The following is a 23796-nucleotide window of genomic DNA, read 5'->3' on the forward strand; positions in this document are numbered from 1 at the left end:
CTTGTGTTTGATGTCTGCTGTGTAGAACACCTAAGGAAATGGTGAAGGCTGTTGCTGTCTTGGGTAACAGTGAGGGTGTTAAGGGCACAATTTACTTCGTCCAGGAAGGAGATGGTGAGAAATCTCTTGAAATACTACTTGTGGAATGCTAAATTCCTTTCAGATCTAGGGTTTCAACTTCAACCATTTTGATTTTTCTGTGAATTTGTGATCCGATCTAATTTTGGGATGTAAATCTCTGTGATAGGTCCAACCACCGTCACCGGATCCATCACTGGCCTCAAGCCTGGGCTTCATGGCTTCCATGTGCATGCTCTTAGAGACACCACCAATGGATGCATGTCAACTGGTAAAATTATTTACCTTTTCCTTCATGGCGATCTATTGAGTTGCAAGTTTCTGATTGAAAGGATTAAATTATTGATTATGTACTCATGCTCTTGTATACTGCAGGGCCTCATTTTAATCCTGCTGGAAAGTTACATGGTGCTCCTGAAGATGAAAACTGACATGCTGGTGATCTAGGCAATGCCACTGCTAGCGAGGATGGTAAGTTACTTTATCATCAGCTCATGATGTTACTTTTGTTATCTATTTTTACCCATATTTACTATAACGCTTTTTCTCGTAATAAAAAAAAAAAATCAAATGATTTACCCATTTACTATAATGCATTTACTATAATGCATTTACTATAAAATGATTTATGCAGATTGAGGCTTCAGGAGGTTAGGCTCTCACTTATGGAGGAGATGTTTCAAAAGAAGAGGATGTGGAATCCATGGTCAAAACTGTTAGTAATGAAGATTGCATAGATCTGGCTTCTTACAATTTCATCTTTGACTTATTTTATTGCATGTGCAATTTTTTTAGGCAGTAGATGCTTGGGGATCAGTTGACATTTTAGTTAACAATGCAGTTGTCTGGAATTATACTTATGTTCATCTTGTCATGAGACACACTGTTGATGAGAATGAAAAAAATCACAATGGAAGGAAGTCATTGACCTGAATCTTACTGGTGTCTACCTTTGCACACAGGCATGCATTTTCATATCTTATTATCTTGCAATCTTTTATGATGAATACTTATTTCACCATGATGACATTTCTCCTGCAGGCAGCAGCAAAAATTATGATGAAGAAGAAAGAGGTATTCTCTTCATATATATATTTTTAGCAGTTGGTTACCAATTAGCTAAGTCATTCAATATAGTATTTAACCTGAAGGATTTATATCTATATGAGCAGTTGGCTTGGTAAAAACCATATTTATGATGGATCGAAACGCGCTAGAGGGGGGGGGGGTGAATAGCGCTCGTGGCTATTTTTAACGATATAAAACACAGAATGGAAACGCAGCGGAAAGTAAAATAAAACACATAGAGATGCAGGTGTTTTACTTCGTTCGGAGCCTATGGCGACTCCTACTCGAAGGCCCACGGTCCTTGACCGCTTTCGGTGGGCAACAACTATATGTCCGAAAAGATTACAATTTGAATTACAATCAGTGTAATAAAAGAATTAATACCGACAACACAAGATTGAAGAATCTGAGCTTTGGGTTGTCGACGTCGAGTAGTAGCACTTCAAAATCATCTCGTTGGCAGCACTTCACAGAAGACAGCTTAGCAATTGATTGTTCTTTGGTTGCACCCTCGACCCTCTTTTTATATGACCTTCCGGGCGCCTGGAGTGTGACGTGGCCAACCAACCAGGATGCTCCACGTGGCAAAGTCGCGGCAGGGATAACATTTGGTCCCGGGCGCCCGGACCTCCGGGCGCCCGGATCCAATCCGGGCGCCCGAACCCCTTTTTCCAGCAGGTTCTTCACCTGCAAAACAAGGTTAGTCCGAGCAATAATACCCTGCAAGACAGTGTTAGATTCTGATAAAACATAGTAACGAATAACTGACAGTCTTCGGACTGTCCGAGTCTGACTTCGGATTTCTAACCGGAAACCCTAGGTCGACCCGACGCCTACTGTTCCCTCTACGGGGAACGCGTCCTCACCTACTCCTCTCAGGAGAGATTACCTGATGCCAGTCCGGTCCTCCAGACCGACTGGACTTTCCGCCTAGGGTTACCACCCCCTAGGGCTTTTCCTCCACCTAGGGTTACCGCCCCCTAGGACCTAAGGTTTTTCCTCCACCTAGGGTTACCGCCCCCTAGGACCTAAGGTTTCCGCCCTTAGGGTTTTCCTCCACCTAGGGTTACCGCCCCCTAGGACCTAAGGTTGCCGCCCCTTAGGGTTTTCCTCCACCTAGGGTTACCACCCCCTAGGACCTAAGGTTACCGCCCCTTAGGGTTTTCCTCCACCTAGGGTTACCACCCCCTAGGACCTAGGGTTACCACCCCCTAGAGTTTTTACCTGCCTAGCCGCAGCTAGGACTTTTGCCTAAGTATCACTTAGGACTTTCCTGCAAGCTCCATGAACCTTGTTAGATAACATTATAGCTTAACTTTGAGCCCTTTGCTATAATCAAAACTCAAGTTCGATCATCTGGTGCTCACTGCACCAACAATCTCCCCCTTTTTGATTATGACAACCTTGATTCAAAGTTAAGTAAAACATAACATTAAATAATTGAATAAATAATGGAGGTTAACCATGAGCATCAATGCAATTTAAAGTTTATGCTCCCCCTTTCATTATGTTTAAAGTTTCTTGATTTCTTAACTTTGACTTTTCTCTCCTCCTTTGACATAAATCAAAAAGAATTAACAAAAGAGAGAAATAGTCTATTTAATTTTAAGCTCCCCCTAAAGGGTAGCATACTTAAGTACTTAGACTTTGATAAAGAAAGATTTGATTAAGTGCTTAGCTTGATTTATAAGGCTTTTGAAAATAATAGTTTTGTCACGTATTTAGTCTTAAAAATACTTAGTTTTTTAAAAAAACTTGTTTTGAAAAAAAAACACTTAGCTAAATTTGGAATGCTTAGCTATGTTTTCAGCTTAAAAATGATTGCGTTGAGGCACTTTGCCGGATAGCTAAGTTTAGAATATAGTCTAACTAAGCTTAGTTAAAGAAGACTTGATAAAGTACTTAGCTTTGAAAACATTCTAGAAGAGTTATAATTTAAAAGCCAGGTCATAAATAATTTCAATTTTAAAGTTAAGTTAAGAATAACCTTAATTTTTGAAGATAAGTAAAAATTAGTTTTTAATTTTGAGGTTAAGTTAAAATTTTATTTTAACAAAAAACTAATTTTAAAACCAATTTAAAATCACTTCCCCTTAATAAATGCCTTAATAAATTCTTTGAGTTCAGGAGTCCAAGCATGAGAGGTTAAAAAATATTTTCCTAATTTTCCATCTCACTCATTCTAGATTAACAAGCATGTTTAGCATATGAGTGAGTGTGAGATGGAGTTTACTTTAATTTACAACATCGAGAATATCAGTTAGAATTCCAAATAGGTGACCATTATTTTGAAGATTTTAAAAATTAATTGAGTTTAGAATTTCAAAGAATTTAATAAATTCTGAAAAGGGTTTTGAATTCAGAGGATATTTCAAATGATTTTTCAAATAATTTTTGAAATAATTTTGAAATTAATTTTTCAAGGGATTTTTCAAAGAATTTTGAAATTAAGTTTTAAATATTTTGAAAAGATTTCTCAAATGAATTTTCAAAGAATTTTGAAATTAAGTTTTAAAGATTTTGAAATGATTTTGAAAAGATTTCTCAAATAAATTTTAAAAGAATTTTGAAATTAAGTTTTAAAGATTTTGAAATGATTTTGAAAAGATTTCTCAAATAAATTTTAAAAGAATTTTGAAATTAAGTTTTAAAGATTTTGAAAAGATTTCTCAAATAAATTTTAAAATGAATTTTGAAATTAAGTTTTAAAGATTTGGAAATGATTTTGAAAAGATTTCTCAAATAAATTTTAAAATGAATTTTGAAATTAAGTTTTAAAGATTTTGAAATGATTTTGAAAAGATTTCTCAAATAAATTTTAAAAGAATTTTGAAATTAAGTTTTAAAGATTTTGAAATGATTTTGAAAAGATTTCTCAAATAAATTTTAAAATGAGTTTTGAAATTAAGTTGAAATGATTTTGAAAAGATTTCTCAAATAATTTTTTAAAATGATTTTTAAAGAATTTTTCAAATAATTTTGAAATGTTTTTTAAAGAATTTTTCAAATAATTTTGAAATGAATTTTAAAGAATTTTTCAAATAATTTTGAAATGTTTTTTAAAGAATTTTTCAAATAATTTTGAAATGAATTTTAAAGAATTTTTCAAATAATTTTGAAATATTTTTTAAAGAATTTTTCAAATAATTTTGAAATGAATTTTAAAGAATTTTTCAAATAATTTTGAAAATGATTTTTAACGAATTTTTCAAATAATTTTGAAATGAATTTTAAAGAATTTTTCAAATAATTTTGAAATTAATTTTAAAGAATTTTTCAAATAATTTTGAAAAATATTTTTAACGAATTTTTCAAATAATTTTGAAATGTTTTTTAAAGAATTTTTCAAATAATTTTGAAATGAATTTTAAAGAATTTTTCAAATAATTTTGAAATGTTTTTTTAAAGAATTTTTCAAATAATTTTGAAATGAATTTTAAAGAATTTTTCAAATAATTTTAAAATAATTTTTAACGAATTTTTCAATTAATTTTAAAGTCCTTAGTCATCTCACCTGATCTAAATTTTCAATCAGGGAATTCTATAATCTTTGTGAGATGAATTGAGGTTCAATTTTAGGATTATGTTTAATTTTGTGTTAGATTCAGGTTTAGCTTAGGGTTCAACAAGTAAGCATTCTTTGGATAAACTTCTGGGCTATGGTGAGTCACAAGGAACTCATTAAAGTAACCATGCCTTCGAGGTTTTCCAAATAGTCCTACCCATTGAACTTAATACTAAACCTTGGTCTAACTAGTTAGGGTCCATTTAAGGGTAGCTTCGGTCAGTTCCACTTGGCCAAGTGCACCAGGTCGAAGCCATATCTTCCTAGACATGCGATGCCCAAGCTTTCCTAACTTACTATCATCCAAAAAACTTCTCCAGTACTGTGTTTCAAGTTAAATCTAACCCTTTTAATCTATCCTTACTTACCCTGTCGGGTAATCTACTCTTGTTTACCCATTTCGGGTAGATTAAGTTCGGTTACCCAGTCGGGTAAATAGATTTCGGAGTTGCCAGTTGTTCTGGACCCTCCTTCTATTTTGATTTTTGGATTTTTGAATTAATTTTGAATTTTTGAAATTGAATTTTAATAATTGATTTCGAATGTTGAATTTCGAATTTTGAATTTTGAATTTTAATAATTAATTTCGAATTTAAATTTTGAATTTTAATAATTAATTTCGAATTTGAATTTTGAATTTTAATAATTAATTTCGAATTTCAATTGTTTTAGCTCCCCCTGGATCATAGCCTCGATAAGGTCTATTGAGGTAATGTATTTGATCCTTCGGGATCCAATATTGACCAAGTCCAACTTGATTAATCAATTTGGACTTGGGGACCCATGCTTGAATTATGTTTCTATTATTTCTATTAACTAGAGACAGATATGATTTATATTTTGTTTTGGTCTTAAATCCAAGTCCGGATTTGTTGTAAATGGCTCGTTGTTTTCCAAGAATTAGATCCAAATTCTTGGAACCCAAGGTGAACCGTTCCAACGTGTTTTTGAGTTCTTTAATTTGAGTTTTAAAATTAGAATTTTCTTCCTCAAGTTGTTGGACTTGAGTCGAATTTCCAATTTGAACTGGCTCAGTTAAAGCACTCAAGTCAGTCGCTTCCTTATGGGCTGTTACCTCCTTTTGGAGCGACTTAACCCGGACGTTGGATTTAGCCAACTTCTTTAATAAGGAATTAAATTTTCTGAATCATCTAAGCTAATACTTGAAATTAGAGCACTTACAGTGGTTTTGGGTCCTTTAGAAACGGATACGGATCCGTGGCTTCGCTCGGACTCGGTGTCTGATTCGCTCTCGGTTTCTGAATCGGGCTCAAACTCGGACTCGATTTCAGCAACATGTGCTCGTACTGGTAGAGCGAAAAGGCTCGCTTGCTCTTCTTCGTCCGATTCGGATTCATCTGATGACTCGGACCATGTTGCCTTCAGTGCTTTCTTCGTCTTGCTTGTTCCTGCAAATAACGCAACACCTTCCTCGGCCGGACTAGTATTAGTCTGCTCAAACAATTTATTTATTAAAACATGGTTACCTGTTTTTGTATCAGGAATACCTTCGTGTAACTCAATCAGATTCTCCCACAGCTCCTTGGCACTTGAGAATGGGCCGACGCGATTCAGCTCCTTATTCGTTAAGCCACACTGAAGTGTATACGTTGCTTTTGCGTTTGCTTCTACCTTTTTGATAAGGTTCGCGTCCCAGTTCTCGTACGGTAGTGGCTTGCCGGCGCCGTTAGTTGGCAGTTGAAGACCGGTTTTGACGATCATCCAGACTTCAAAGTGAGTCTGGAGATACGCCTCCATCCGACCCTTCCAATCTCCAAAATTATCTCCGGAGAAGAGCGGTGGACGAGCAGTGTTGTAGCCTTCTTGATGGGTCATCTTAGAAAGACAATCTCACAAAATAAACACAATAAAACTTGTTCCAAGACTTAGTCTTGGATTAGTAGTGCGGGAGAGAAATAAAAATAGCAATTCAGGAATTTTGAGAAAAAAATAATAAAATATTATTAAAATAATATTACTACAAATTTTTGAAAATGCAATATTTTGTTAATTCCAACCAATGGTGAAAAGATGAAAATTAATTTTTCAAAAATAGTTTTGGAGGGAAAAAACGACAAAGCCAAAAAAAATGCTTGAATGGTGGTTGCACCAATTCAAAGTGACCCCGCTCTGATATCAATTGATGGATCGAACCACGCTAGAGGGGGGGGGGGTGAATAGCGCTCGTGGCTATTTTTAACGATATAAAACACAAAATGGAAACGCAGCGGAAAGTAAAATAAAACACACAGAGACGCAGGTGTTTTACTTCGTTCGGAGCCTATGGCGACTCCTACTCGAAGGCCCACGGTCCTTGACCGCTTTCGGTGGGCAACAACTATATGTCCGAAAAGATTACAATTTGAATTACAATCAGTGTAATAAAAGAATTAATACCGACAACACAAGATTGAAGAATCTGAGCTTTGGGTTGTCGACGTCGAGTAGTAGCACTTCAAAATCGTCTCGTTGGCAGCACTTCACAGAAGACAGCTTAGCAATTGATTGTTCTTTGGCTGCACCCTTGACCCTCTTTTTATATGACCTTCCGGGCGCCTGGACCCCTTCCGGGCGCCTGGAGTGTGACGTGGCCAACCAACCAGGATGCTCCACGTGGCGAAGTCGCGGCAGAGATAACATTTGGTCCCGGGTGCCCGGATCCATCCCGGGCGCCCGGACCCCTTTTTCCAGCAGGTTCTTCACCTGCAAAACAAGGTTAGTCCGAGCAATAATGCCCTGCAAGACAGTGTTAGATTCCGATAAAACATAGTAACGAATAACTGACAGTCTTCGGACTGTCCGAGTCTGACTTCGGATTTCTAACCGGAAACCCTAGGTCGACCCGACGCCTACTGTTCCCTCTACGGGGAACGCGTCCTCACCTACTCCTCTCAGGAGAGATTACCTGATGCCAGTCCGGTCCTCCAGACCGACTGGACTTTCCGCCTAGGGTTACCACCCCCTAGGACCTAGGGTTACCGCCCCCTAGGGCTTTTCCTCCACCTAGGGTTACCGCCCCCTAGGACCTAAGGTTTCCGCCCCTTAGGGTTTTCCTCCACCTAGGGTTACCACCCCCTAGGACCTAAGGTTGTCGCCCCTTAGGGTTTTCCTCCACCTAGGGTTACCACCCCCTAGGACCTAAGGTTACCGTCCCTTAGGGTTTTCCTCCACCTAGGGTTACCACCCCCTAGGACCTAAGGTTACCTCCCCTTAGGGTTTTCCTCCACCTAGGGTTACCACCCCTTAGGGTTTTTACCTGTCTAGCCGCAGCTAGGACTTTTGCCTAAGTATCACTTATGACTTTCCTGCAAGCTCCATGAACCTTGTTAGATAACACCATAGCTTAACTTTGAGCCATTTGCCATAATCAAAACTCAGGTTCGATCATCTGGTGCTCACTGCACCAACAATTTATGATTATTCATTTGTTATTAGCATAGACATTGTGGATTTCCAGAAGTAAATCTTGTTATTGAGTTGTCAAAATGTTGCTTCTAATTAAACCCTATCATTAAAATTGATTATTACAAGGAAGGGAAAATGCTACCAGAAGAGCTAGAAAATAATTTGGAGGAAATGGATAGAAAAAGATTTCTCAGTTTGTGATTTCTAGATAAAGAAAAAATGGGAAATCATTTGATGTGATTGTTCTTTTATTTTGTTGATCCTTAGCATTAGCTAAGATCAATGTTCCCTTTGGTTCAAATACTACCTAGACCAATCAAGTGTTTGGTATACCTAAATTCTGGAAATAATGGTGCCAAAATTGTTGGAACATTGATGATTTAGGTGGATGGGATGAATAGATGGCATGAAGTTTTCGATAAAACATAAGTCAAATTAAGGTTAGTAGCAAATATGCATGTGTGATAATATCAAGGCTCAGAATTTGGAATCGTGCTAAAGTTTTAGACTTTGACTGAAATGATACAATTTCTTGTTTCATCATGTGGTGTTGGTGTAGAGTTAGAGAGGAAGGAGATAAAAAAGAAGAGAAGATAACTATATACCTAACTTTGATCTGTGTCCGTAACTTCTAACTTTGTGTCCATGTACAGAATTGACATTGTATTATATGAATACAAGGTACAAAAGGATAACAAACATTATGAATTCAGCTTGAAGTATTTTGTAGTGTGTCCAAAATTTTTGGATTTCAATACGGCGTGATACTTATCAACATGATTGACACAATAACTTAGGATACATTACTTGTTGTCCGACATTGTACAATATTTTATTAGAACAATATTTATAATATTCAGTTTTGATAATTTATTAGAACCATTTAAAAAACTCGTCACTACCTTAAATAAATTCAACATTTACATTCATATAATCATAATTCAGATAGGTTCACAATGGAACTGATAGAATTTTTTGGGAAAATGTTTAAAATGATTTAGTATTCCAAATTCTAATAAAACGCATATTTGCAAATGAAAGTTCAAAAACTTTGTATGGAAATATGTGTTATGAAACTTGAAGTAGCCAATACAAAATCCACAACTTTGTAAAGTTGCATGTTGAATTATGTTTGTTGTAATTATCAGGTACATTCTAAATTGGTGATATTTAACAGATGAATTCTAACTTGGTGATAATTAACAGGTGAATGCTATTGTGCCGGGGTTCATTGCATCTGATATGACAGCTAAACTAGGAGAAGATATCGAGAAAAAGATTTTGGAAACTATTCCAATGGGTATGTATGTTTTGAAATATTCATTCCTTGGATATACCGAACTATCATATCGCCTTCACAAGTATCGAAAATACACTTGCTAGATTTAAAAAATGAACTATCGCCTTCACAAGTATCGAACTATCATATCGTCTTAACTCTTATCAGTTCACTTCTATTAATCTCTTGGAGTTGGATAAATATTATTCCTTTTGCTTTGATTCTGTTTAATTTTTATCAAGATTGTAGTTATATCTAAGAGGTCAAGGAATATGCAGGCCAAGGTTCTAGGTGCTCTCTAGCCCACATTTTGCACCTCCTTTGAGCTGGAGCATTGCTTTTTCTAGAAGAATTCATGTTCCTTTTCAATCTCATGTTTAATGAACCTTTCAATAAATTAGTGTTAATGTGAAACAAATCTTGTGCTAGAATCTCTCTTGTGGTTACCAGAAGATTCCTCCTTTCAGCAACAATCATTTATATGAATCCTTCCGAAACTTCATCTAAAGACTTCTTTTTTCTGGTCGGCAACATTAATCTTTCACTAATACATGTTTTGGTATATTGTCTTTCTTTTCTGCATCAAAATCATTTATTTGGTCACTGTCAGTTCCTAAATTAGGCTAGCTTCACTCAGAAAATTCTATCATTTCACTGCATATTTTTTTGTTCTGTTTTATTTGCTCAATTGCATTAGATCCCAATAGAGCCCAGTGCTCTCATGGGCTCCGTGTAAACAAATATTTCTTTTTCTTTTCCAATTTAGAGCTAGTGTGCTATTATGTTTTCATTTTGTTTGAAGAAAGCTATACTAAAAACAGGGCAACCTATTAATCCTTTATGTATTTTTCTTGCTATGAAGGGCTTCCCCTCTGAACGTACTACAACATGGACTCCATTAAGGAAAAATATTATGGCAGCAGGTGAGTCTCTCTCCTACAATATAGTGTGGTCCTATGTGGTTTTTTACAAGTTAAGATTCTCAATTAATTTAATCTCTTTTTTTAGTGGTTATTGCCTTCTTGACTTTGCCAAATGTAGATGTCAAGTTGCTTCTAATTTATTGATCCTACAGTGATTAGACCAGGTTTCTAGCTTATCTATTTGTAGACTTTAAAACATTTTATCCAACTTGCTGATGCACCAATCAAACTTTAAGACATCACCATCTTATGAATTCTTTAAAACTTAAACTGTGTTTTATATGTTTTCCTTCTTTTATTCTCCAATCAGGATTGAGTGTAGACTGTTTAAGGATCATATGCAGAACATGTCTTTGTCTCCTCATGTTGGTCATGGGATTCCTACACAGTCCTTTGAGGAAAATCAAGGGGGCAGAAATTAATAGATGCCAGGAAATAGGTGATAGTATTGGAAATATGTTGTCAACATGTAAATTTTTTTGCTTCTTTTCTTACCTTTGTTGAAACATGGATGCATTTTGATGTGACAATACAATTCCCACTGATTATATGCATGAAGGGCCTTGAAAATGTATAATGTGGAGGCGGGAAGGAAAGGGAAAAAACAACCAACATGGGTAGTTGTCAAGGTATGTCCTTTTGATTAGCAACTGTTTTACTTCTTTACTTATTTCTTGTTTTACTTGATGTATTATTGAGCATCCTCATCCATATATTATAGGCCTTGGAAATTATATACAGTTATATATTGACCACAATATTAGTAATTTGATTATCAAGTTGATCTCATAGTTCTGTTGGTTCTAAAGGAAATTTATTCTTTGTCACTTTTTATACGTACAAGAGTTTTGGATTGTTTAGGGGAGAGAATTACAAGTCAGAAAAGCTCAAGTTCTTTAGTGGATATATACAGTTGTTTGTTTCACCTTTCTTGATCTCAATGCACACCAATCCCTTAGTTTAGGGAGGTAGTTCATTTTGTTGAGTTGTTGTTACAAATTAATCTCTTATATTTATGTGATAATTGATGAATGTTTCTTTTTTTAAGTATTTCAGTTAGTCATCTTGTTACCTGGTGCCCTTACTGCTTTTTCAACTATGATTTTTTATCTTGGTTTACTAATATATTATTTATGTGTTTTTACAGTTTACAAATCTCAAGTACTCCAGAGTTAAAATTGATGAAGTGCGGTTCCAGTGGGCTGAATGCATGTTAGATTACATTTGAAGTGTGGTTCTACCTTGATGTGTTGTTAAAAGAATGTTCTACCTTGATTTTGATATCTATTAGCTAGCTTTTGATGTAAAAAGAATGTTTGGGTATTTTATGGATACTGTTGTAAGAAGATTATTTATATAATTTGTGAATATTTGTGTATTTTATGGATATTGTTGAATGAAGAATATTTGTATAATTTGTGAATATTTGTGTATTTTTTTTATTATTGTCGGTTTTTCATTGTTTTGGAAATCAAATTGTTAAAAAATATCCATATTACATCGGTTTTCCACCGCTGCAAAACCGGTGTTATTAATTAATATTACATCGGTCATTTACTGCTGTCAAAACTGGTGTTATTAACATACAATATTACATCGGTTTTACACCGTTGATGAAACGGTGTCGTTAAATGATACTACACCGGTTAATAACCGATTCGAAGACCGGTGTCGTTAAGTGATACTACACCGGTTTTAAACCGATGTCTAAAATGGCAGACCTTTTACATCAGCTTCATAGACATCAGTCGAAAATGAAATAGACACCGGTGGAAAATCGATGTCTATGAGGATTTTTGTTGTAGTGATAGGAGTCTTGGCGATGTAAGTCCAAGCTTGAGGCTTGGCCATGTAAGTCCAAGTGTGACTTAGCAAGGTGAAGTCTCGGAGCGAGAAGCTCTCAGTAAGTGAAATCCTGGGAGTGAGGAGCTTCTTGGCAAAGATGAAGACCCGGAGGTAAGGAGTCTCTTAGCAAGGGAAGACCTAATAACAAGGACAAGGCCGAAGGAAGCTCTTGAAGGCAAAGCATGAAGGATGGGTAAACATCCGAGGGATGCAAGGTTGATAAAGGAGGTTAAAAGGCAAGGTCAAGGTTGTGGGGGCGAGGATGAGTGCATGAGTGATTGTACTCAGAGGTAAAAATCCTAAGTTAGAGTTTACTAGTCGACTGGTATATGTCTCAATCGCTTGGTAGTTGAGAACTAGCAAACCTGGAATGGAATTCCAAAGTTTGTGGAGTTACCAGTCGATTAGTAAAGTTACCAGTTGTCTAATACAGTTAACTGGTCTAGTTATGGGGCAGTCGATTGAGAGCCAACAGAATGATTCTGTTCTCTCAGCCCATGATGATCAATTGACTGATCCATGATGATTAGTCGATTGGGATTGAACGGTTAGATTACAATGGTCAAATTCCACAGAGCTTAGTCGACTGGTAAGTATGACAGTTGGCTGGTGGTGGAAACACAGCTTGAGTGTTTCCTTCCAAACTTTATATAATAAAACTCAGATTGGCTGGCTTTGGTGATGAAATTAGAGGTGGTTAATGTTGGTTGCTACTCGGAAAGCCTAGAGGTTCCACTGTACAAAAATTTTGTACAAAGGTCTGAACCTTTTCCTAGCTACCATGTGTTCTTTTAAATTAAATTTTGGATCGCCTGCGGAACTTAACACGTTTGATCCAAAACTTAATCTATTTGTTCTTTTAGGTTTTGACTTGGATCTCCTGCGGAACTTAACACGTTCGACCCAAGTCACCTTAAGTTATTAATTCCATTAAATATTAATTTCCATAATCGGTTCCCAGTACTGACGTGGCGAGGCACATGGCCTTCTTGGATATGGGAGCAACCACCACTGACTAGACAAAACCTTTTATAGAAAGCTAATATTTAATTTCCTAAAATAACTTTAGGTTAACCGAAAAGAACAATCAAATCACAAGGAAAAGAAAAACAAAAGAACACTATATCGAGAACAAATTCGAAACTCTAGAATCGTATGCCTCTTGTATTTAGTATTATTTCCAAAAATAACTAGTATGATGCGGAAAGAAAAATTACTAGTTATACCTTTTAGAAAAACCTCTTGATCTTCTACCGTATTCCTCTTCTAACCTCGGACGTTGTGTGGGCAACGATTTTCCGAGATGAGAACCACCAAGCACCTTCTTCTTCCTTGCAAGTTTTGGCCATCAAAACTTCTTCTAGGATGAAGAGGTTCGGCCACCACCACCATGCTCCAAGGGATGCTAGAAACAAAGCTTTCTTTCTCTCCTTCTTCTTCTTCTTCTCTAAACTTGATCCGGCCACCATATGAGTCTCCACAAGAAGGATGAGGTTCGGCCATCAAAGAGAAGAAAAGAGGAGAGGATGGCCGGCCACACCAAGGAAGAAAAAGAGAGAGGAAAAATAATAGAGTTGTTCTCAATGAAGGCACCTCTACCCTCTCTTTTATAATCCTTGGCCTTGGCAAATAAGGAAATTTAAATAAAAATTTCCTTAATTCTTTTTCCATTGATAAGAAAAATTTATTTAATTAAAAATAATTTTTTTTCCTCATCAACAATGTGGCCGGCCACTTTAAACCAAGCAAAGGAAATTTAATTCAATCAAGAATTAAAACTTTCCTAATTTGTTTCCGGAAATTTTATAAAAAATTTCTCTAAAAATTTTTCCCTTCATGATGGTCAATAAAAAGGAAATTTTATAAATTAAAATATTTCTTTAAAACATGTGGATTAAAAAGAAAGTTATCTTTAAAAATTAAAATCTCTTCCAATCTACAAATAAGGAAAGATATCTAATCTTTTCTTAATCTTTGTAGATGCTTTATAAAAGAGATATTTAATTTTTAAACTCTCTTTTAAATCATGAACATGATTAAAAGGAAAGTTTTTACCAAAATTAAAATCAACCTTTTAATCTACAAATAAGGAAAGAGATTTAACTCTTCTCTTAATCTTTTGTAGAATCTTATAAAAGGAAAGATTTAAATTTTTAAACTCTCTTTTAAATCATGTTATCCACATAAGAAAAATTTAAAAAATAAAATTCCTTTTTATTTTAATAGGGCCGGCCACCTAAGCTTGAGTTCAAGCTAGGGCCGACCACATGAATTCACCCATGAACCAAAACATGGCCGGCCCTGGCTTGGTCTCCAAGCTAGCTTGGCCGGCCCCCTATAGGATGGGTAAGAAGGTGGGTATAGGTGGGTATAGTACTCTATAATTAAGAGGCTACGATAGGGACCGAGAGGAGGAATTGGTTTTGGTCTCCCGATAAAATTAAGCATCCCGTGCTCGCCCCGAACACACAATTTAATTTTATCAATAATAATTCATTCCACTAGAGAACTATTATTGAACTACCGTACCAATCCCAAATTACATTTTGGGCTCCTTCTTATCATGAGTGTGTTAGTCTCCCTGTGTTTAAGATAACAAATGTCCACTAATTAAGTAAGTTACTGACAACTCGCTTAATTAATATCTAGCTCCAAGAGTAGTACCACTCAACTTCATCGTCATGTCGGACTAAGTCCACCTGCAGGGTTTAACATGACAATCCTTTTGAGCTCCTCTTGGGGACATTCTCAACCTAGTATCTCTAGGACACAGTTTCCTTCTATAATCAACAACACACACTATAAGTGATATCATTTCCCAACTTATCGGGCTTATTGATTCATCGAACTAAATCTCACCCATTGACAAATTAAAGAAATAAATATCAAATATATGCGCTTGTTATTATATTAGGATTAAGAGCACACACTTCCATAATAACTGAGGTCTTTGTTTCTTTATAAAGTCAGTATAAAAGAAACGACCTCTAATGGTCCTACTCAATACACTCTAAGTGTACTAGTGTAATTATATAGTTAAGATAAACTAATACCTAATTACACTACGACCTTCAAATGGTTTGTTCCTTTCCATCTTGGTCGTGAGCTACTGTTTATAATTTATAAGGTACTGATAACATGATCCTCTGTGTGTGACACCACACACCATGTTATCTATAATATAAATTAATTGAACAACTACATTTATCACAAATGTAGACATTTGACCAATGTGATTCTTATTTCTAGATAAATGTTTATACCAAAAGCTAGGCTTTTAGTATACACTCTAACAATCTCCCACTTATACTAAAAGACTAAGCTGCCATATCTGCTGCCATACATCTGATTCCCATCCCTTCAACATGCCCATCAAAAGCTCTTGCCTTAAGGACCTTAGTGAAAGGATCTATAGGTCATCACCTGATGCAATCTAGGCGGCAACAACTTCTCCTCGTTTATATGATTCCTCGTATTGGGTGGTACTTGCACTCTATTGTGTTTACTTGCCTTATAGACTTATGGTTTCTTCGAGTTTGCTACTGTACCAACATTATTACAATAAATTGTAATAATTTTTGGACAAACCAGAAATCATATCTAAGTCTATCTTGAGGTTATTGAGTCATTCAGCTTTTATGGCTACCTCAGAGGCTTGCCATATACTAAGCTTCTATGGTGGAGTCCAGAAAAACACCTATGCTTATCACTCTTCCATAGTTATGACTTTACCTCCTAAAGTAAACACAAAAACCCCGAGGTTGACTTATTATTGTCCCTATCCGATTGGAAGTCAAAATCCATGCAACCCACAAGGACTAAATTAACTGCCTTGTAAGCTAGCATATAATCTCTAGTGCCTCTAAGGTACTACAATATATGCTTTACTGCAGTCCACTGTCCTTGTCCAGGGTTACTTTGATATCTGCTAACTATGCCCTTGGCAAAACAGATTTCTGATCTCATGCATAGCATACATTAGGCTTCCAACAGCCGTAGCATAAAGAACTGCCTTTATTTCCTTTATCTCCTTTGATATCTACAGAGACATATCTTTAGATAAAGTTACTCCATCCTAAAAAGGTAAGAAACCTTTCTTGGAGTTTTGTATGCTTAAAACGAGCAAGGATTTTTCCGATGTATGAAGCTTGGGATAAGTAAAATATTCTTTTCTTGCGATCCCTTATTACTTTGATCTCAAGAATATATACATTCTCCCAAGTCCTTTATATCGAATTGTTTGGACAACCATACCCTTACTTCTGACAACATTTTGATATTGTTTCCAACTACCAAAAATGTTATCTAGGTATAGTACAAGAAATACCACCACGTTTCCATCACATCTTTTGTATACACAAGACTTATCCGGTTACTAAATCCATAGATCTGGATTACTTTGATAAACTGGATGTTCCAAGACCTTGAAGCTTTGCCTCAGTCCATAGACTGATTGAGTTTACACACAAGATGCTCTTAGCCCTTTGCAATGAACCCTTCTGGTTGCTTTATATGGATGTTTTCTTCAAGACTTCCATTAAGGAATGCTGTCTTGACATCCACTTGCCAAATAGATAAAAGAATCCGGATAGACTTAAGCATGGCTACCAGTGAAAAAGTTTCCTTTTTCATCTAGCCTTGCTTTGAGAGTTTCTACCTTCCTGTCTATCCCTCTTTTCCTAATATAGACCTTTTTACACCCAAAGGCTTTTATACCATTTGGTGGTTCTATAAGCTTCCAGATTTTATTAGAATACATATATTCTAATTCTGTTATTCATTACTCATTGCCAAGATATTGTATCTTTATCTTGGAGTACTTCGTCATATGTCCGGAGATCATATTCATGTCCTCCAGGGATCGAGTCCAAAAACTCTCCCAAAACATAAATCTTTTTAGGTTGCCTAACAACCCTCCCACTACGATGAGGCACTTTCTGCAATTGTGTATCATTTGTGATACGTGTTGCAGTTTCCTTGTGGTATCTCATCTTGTACAGTTGGTACTAGATTAGACATGTCTTTTATTATTTCCTTAAGAACAAATTTTCTTATGGGCATGAGGTTTATTACATAGTTCTTTTCTAAAAATCGATCATTGATGCTAATAATGACCTTCTGATTTTTAAGACTATAAACCTACTTTCATTTCTCTAGGATAGCCCACAAACAAGTGAATTCCTGTCCAACTTATCATTGTCTCTCTTCAGCATATGTGCTGGACTACCTGAATCCGAATATGCTTCAAAATAGGCTTACGCTTATTCAGCAATTCTATATGAGTAGAGAGTTATGAATTTGGAAGGTACTATGTTCACTTCCGTTTCTAGAGTATATCCTTAAAATTAATTTGGTAATTTTCTAAATAACTCATCATCAATCTACTTATTTCCATAAGAGTCCTATACCTTCCTTTTTCTACACCATTCTGTTGGGATATACCTAGGTGTAGTTAGTTGGGATTGAATCCCTACTTCTGATAAGTGACTCCTAAATTATCCCAAGAGGTACTTGCCACTACGATCTCACCGTAGTGCCTTGATACTTTTACCTTGACATTTTTTCACATCAGCCTCATACTCTTTGAACTAATCAAAGCACTTAGACTTGTGGCACATCAAGTAAATGTATCCGTATATCAAATAGTTGTCTATAAAATAGACGAAATATTTGAAACAGCCTCTTGCTTGGATAGTCATAGGATCACACAAATCAAAATGAACCAATTTCAACATATCTTTGACTCCATACCCCTTAGACTTGAAAGCTTCTTGGTTATTTTTCCTTCCAAGTAAGACTCGCAGGTTGGAAAGATTTCCACTACTAATGAACCCAAAAGTTCATCAGCTACCAATGAATCATACTCAAGTTAATATAACCTAGCCTTAGATGCCAAAGATATAATTGGTTCATTTCCGAAGGTTACTTTCTCTTAAAGTTAGAAGATGTGTTACTAATTTCCATTTGTTGCATCGTGAGAGTTATTGGATTTATAAATTGCCAACCAACGTACCAGAACAGATAACTTCCCTCTTTTTCTTAATAACAACTTTGTTATTAAAAGAGGCAGAATATCAAGTTCTTTGAATAGTTTAGAAACTGAAAACTAGTTCTTTCTAAACTTGGTGCGTAAAGACAATTACTTAAAAATCCATGTTTTATTTTTATCAAAAGATAAACATCTCCCACTGCAACAGCTGCCACTTTTACAGCAGTGCCCATGTGGACAGTGTTTTTATTTTCATTTAGTTGTCGGGTTTCCTGGAACCCTGCAATGAATTGCGGACATGATTAATGGCATCTGTATCTACACTCCAGGTTCTGGTAGATAACACCACTAAACATGTTTCAACTAATGAATAAAATACACCTATATTGTTCTTAGTTCTAAGAGGACAGTCTACCTTAATGTCCAAATCCTATTTCCAATCAATTATAATTGGGACTACTAAGTCTATCCTAAAGTATATCAGCTAGGGATTGACCATCATCCTAAGAATCACAAAAATATTTGGTTAAGACCAACTCCTTAAAAATCTCCATGAATTTTGTATGCCACGTTAGTGTGGACGTATACAAATTCAAAGAGGAAATTTTATCATTTAATTTTATTATCTCGTCAACCTTACTTTATGACGAATAAAATTAATAGTTGGTCTATCTTTAATCAAATATTTGGTCAAGACTTCTAAATTTAAAATAATATTGATTCCTCTAACAATACTATTTAAATTTACCAACACCTCAAAACACCGTAAATTTTGCATGCCACGTTAGTGTGGACGTATACAAAATCAACATTTGTAAGAGGAGGGTTTTACCCATCAACTATCTTGTCAATGTAACTTTATGACAAATAAAATTATCTCAAACACCGTTAATTTTGTATGCCACGTTAGTGTTGACGTATACAAAATCAATCATTTGTAAGAGGGGTTTTAACCCTTTAATTTTATTATCTTGTCAACCTAGTTTTATGACAAATTAATAGTTGGTTTCATTTGGTCACACAAATAATAACAGTGACTCCGATGGGGAGGATACTATTAGATGTGTCTAAGTGTATACCATTACTTGACACTAAGTCCATTAATAAGATTATGCCCCTTCCGTTGGGGAAGATCACACGCTCTTAATTAATTTCCTATAGTCATCCAAAAATGGAAGTCTGTTCTAGCGATCTGCAAACTAGCTCATCCGTTATGGAGGAAGGCACTCAGAGCCAACGCGCAAGCTTGTTTGCATCACTTACAAACCAGTAATGGAGACCATGGGATTTACTTAAAAATCCCTCTCCCACTTAGTTATTTATTAATGAGGAATTTTAACTATGCTAGCCTACTACACTTGTAAACTAATATGCACACACAGCACAATATAAAAGCAATAAATAGAAAATCTAATTTTCAACTATTATGGCTTTTATCTCTAGTTGTCCTCCGTGTGTTGTCATCCCAAGCTGTTGCCATATTTGGCCACCGCCACCGGGTCTAGCTGTCGCATCCATCTTGCTCCTTGTTCCGCTGCGCCTCTGGTCCTTAGAAGGTTCCACGCTTTGCAAGATTCGATCCGCGACATAAATAGAATTTTACAATTTTGATCCTATATTCCATAAAAGGAATGTACATGTATCTAGATCAAAATAAAATCCTAATAAAACTAAATACAGCTCCTGCTGTATTTTATAATACAATCATGCACACACATATAAATGCCCTTGACATGTCCAAGGGTCCAATCACACACATAAAACTATAAGCCATAATAGTTGGATCCTGCATCCACAAAGTTAGCACATCCTACTATTATCATGCCTAAATTATGTATGACATGTGCATAATTAAACTAATACCAAATACACAGAGGCAAAACCCTAGCTCTGATACCAATTGTTGGTTGCTACTCGGAAAACCTAGAGGTTCCATTGTACAAAAATTTTGTACAAAGGTCTGAACCTTTTCCTAGCTACCATGTGTTCTTTTAAATTAAATTTTGGATCGCCTGCGGAACTTAACACGTTTGATCCAAAACTTAATCTATTTGTTCTTTTAGGTTTTGACTTGGATCTCCTGCGGAACTTAACACGTTCGACCCAAGTCACCTTAAGTTATTAATTCCATTAAATATTAATTTCCATAATCGGTTCCCAGTACTGACGTGGCGAGGCACATGACCTTCTTGGATATGGGAGCAACCACCACCGACTAGACAAAACCTTTTATAGAAAGCTAATATTTAATTTCCTAAAATAACTTTAGGTTAACCGAAAAGAACAATCAAATCACAAGGAAAAGAAAAACAAAAGAACACTATATCGAAAACAAATTCGAAACTCTAGAATCGTATGCCTCTTGTATTTAGTATTATTTCCAAAAATAACTAGTATGATGCGGAAAGAAAAATTACTAGTTATACCTTTTAGAAAAACCTCTTGATCTTCTACCGTATTCCTCTTCTAACCTCGGACGTTGTGTGGGCAACGATTTTCCGAGATGAGAACAACCAAGCACCTTCTTCTTCCTTGCAAGTTTCGGCCATCAAAACTTCTTCTAGGATGAAGAGGTTCGGCCACCACCACCATGCTCCAAGGGATGCTAGAAACAAAGCTTTCTTTCTCTCCTTCTTCTTCTTCTTCTTCTCTAAACTTGATCCGGCCACCATATGAGTCTCCACAAGAAGGATGAGGTTCGGCCATCAAAGAGAAGAAAAGAGGAGAGGATGGCCGGCCACACCAAGGAAGAAAAAGAGAGAGGAAAAATAATAGAGTTGTTCTCAATGAAGGCACCTCTACCCTCTCTTTTATAATCCTTGGCCTTGGCAAATAAGGAAATTTAAATAAAAATTTCCTTAATTCTTTTTCCATTGATAAGGAAAATTTATTTAATTAAAAATAAATTTTTTTCCTCATCAACAATGTGGCCGGCCACTTTAAACCAAGCAAAGGAAATTTAATTCAATCAAGAATTAAAACTTTCCTAATTTGTTTCCGGAAATTTTATAAAAAATTTCTCTAATAATTTTCCCTTCATGATGGTCAATAAAAAGGAAATTTTATAAATTAAAATATTTCTTTAAAACATGTGGATTAAAAAGAAAGTTATCTTTAAAAATTAAAATCTCTTCCAATCTACAAATAAGGAAAGATATCTAATCTTTTCTTAATCTTTGTAGATGCTTTATAAAAGAGATATTTAATTTTTAAACTCTCTTTTAAATCATGAACATGATTAAAAGGAAAGTTTTTACCAAAATTAAAATCAACCTTTTAATCTACAAATAAGGAAAGAGATTTAACTCTTCTCTTAATCTTTTGTAGAATTTTATAAAAGGAAAGATTTAAATTTTTAAACTCTCTTTTAAATCATGTTATCCACATAAGAAAAATTTAAAAAATAAAATTCCTTTTTATTTTAATAGGGCCGGCCACCTAAGCTTGAGTTCAAGCTAGGGCCGGCCACATGAATTCACCCATGAACCAAAACATGGCCGGCCCTGGCTTGGTCTCCAAGCTAGCTTGGCCGGCCCCCTATAGGATGGGTAAGAAGGTGGGTATAGGTGGGTATAGTACTCTATAATTAAGAGGCTACGATAGGGACCGAGAGGAGGAATTGGTTTTGGTCTCCCGATAAAATTAAGCATCCCGTGCTCGCCCCGAACACACAACTTAATTTTATCAAAAATAATTCATTCCACTAGAGAACTATTATTGAACTACCGCACCAATCCCAAATTACATTTTGGGCTCCTTCTTATCATGAGTGTGTTAGTCTCCCTGTGTTTAAGATAACAAATGTCCACTAATTAAGTAAGTTACTGACAACTCGCTTAATTAATATCTAGCTCCAAGAGTAGTACCACTCAACTTCATCGTCATGTCGGACTAAGTCCACCTGCAGGGTTTAACATGACAATCCTTTTGAGCTCCTCTTGGGGACATTCTCAACCTAGTATCTCTAGGACACAGTTTCTTTCTATAATCAACAACACACACTATAAGTGATATCATTTTCCAACTTATCGGGCTTATTGATTCATCGAACTAAATCTCACCCATTGACAAATTAAAGAAATAAATATCAAATATATGTGCTTGTTATTATATTAGGATTAAGAGCACACACTTCCATAATAACTGAGGTCTTTGTTTCTTTATAAAGTCAGTATAAAAGAAACGACCTCTAATGGTCCTACTCAATACACTCTAAGTGTACTAGTGTAATTATATAGTTAAGATAAACTAATACCTAATTACACTACGACCTTCAAATGGTTTGTTCCTTTCCATCTTGGTCGTGAGCTACTGTTTATAATTTATAAGGTACTGATAACATGATCCTCTGTGTGTGACACCACACACCATGTTATCTACAATATAAATTAATTGAACAACTACATTTATCACAAATGTAGACATTTGACCAATGTGATTCTTATTTCTAGATAAATGTTTATACCAAAAGCTAGGCTTTTAGTATACATTCTAACAGTTAACCCCTAATAGAGTCTCCAAGCTCAGAGAAATCCAAGTGTTCTTGATCAAGTTTATGGTCAGGTTTTTTCACTTACAAGGAGGATTGAACTAGCTGGAGTTTCGGGGACTAATCCATTGATGGATGAGGGATCGTCCATCTTACGGACAATTGTTGAGTAGGAGCATCTGTTAGGATCGAAAAGACGCTAGGGGAGGGAGTGAATAGAGTTCTTCTTTTTTTTTTTTTTTCTAAAATCATGATAATACGCAGTGGAAAATAAGTGAAGCAAAAAAGAACACAAAGAGGCAAACACTAACACAAGTTCAATTTACTTAGTTCGGAGCCTTCGACGACTCTTACTCCAAGGCCTGCACTCGTTGAGTGCTTTCGTTGGGCAATCACTATAAGCTCGAAAAGATTACAAAAAGTTAAGTACAATGTAAGAATAATAAAAGAATACTGACAACAAAAGCAAAGAAACTTATTTGTTGGTTGTTGGAGTAGCCTTTCGGTGTCCTAGGTGTTGGGATGTATACTATAAGCCTAGCTTTTGTATGAACATCTGTTTTGAAATATTTTGAAATGAGAATCACTTTGGTCAAATGTTTGCATTTTATATTTATATATATGTCGATGTAGTTGTCTATTTAATTTATATTGTAGATAACATAGTGTGTGGTGCTACACAGAAGATCATGTTATCGGTTCCTCATAAATTATAAATAGTAGCTCACAATCAAGATGGATTGGGACAAATCATTGGAACGGTTGTAGTGTAATTTGGTATTAGTCTATCTTGACTATAAAATTACACTAGTACACTATGTGTGTATTGAGCAGGACCATTTGAGGTTGTTCGATTTATACTGACTATATAAAAGAACAGAACCTCTGTTATTATGGATGTGCGCCCTCTTAATCCCTATATAATAACAAGCACGTATACTTAGTATTTATTTTTTTAACTTATCAATGGGTGAGATTTATTCGTTAAATCAATAGGCCCGATGAGTTGGAAAATAATACTATTTATATGGTGTATTGTTGATTATAGAAGGAATCTGTGTCCTAATTATTTAGGTTGATGATGTCCCTTTGAGGAGCTCATAAGGATTATCATGTAAACCCTGCAGGTGGACTTAGTCCGACATGATAATAAAG

The 23796-nt window shown here is 35.5% G+C and overlaps 1 protein-coding gene across 1 annotated transcript; it reads left to right on the forward strand.

The window, feature by feature from the left end:
* LOC121973181 (superoxide dismutase [Cu-Zn]-like) lies at window positions 1-539 on the forward strand. Its single transcript, XM_042524756.1, has 3 exons — window positions 1-114; window positions 248-349; window positions 454-539. The coding sequence occupies exons 1-3, from the start codon at window positions 39-41 to the stop codon at window positions 507-509; spliced, it is 234 nt and encodes a 77-aa protein (XP_042380690.1). The 5' UTR covers window positions 1-38; the 3' UTR covers window positions 510-539.
* Window positions 540-23796: the final 23257 nt, after the last annotated feature.

Source organism: Zingiber officinale, chromosome 4A (genome assembly GCF_018446385.1).
Source record: "Zingiber officinale cultivar Zhangliang chromosome 4A, Zo_v1.1, whole genome shotgun sequence".
NCBI classification, from domain to species: domain Eukaryota; kingdom Viridiplantae; phylum Streptophyta; class Magnoliopsida; order Zingiberales; family Zingiberaceae; genus Zingiber; species Zingiber officinale.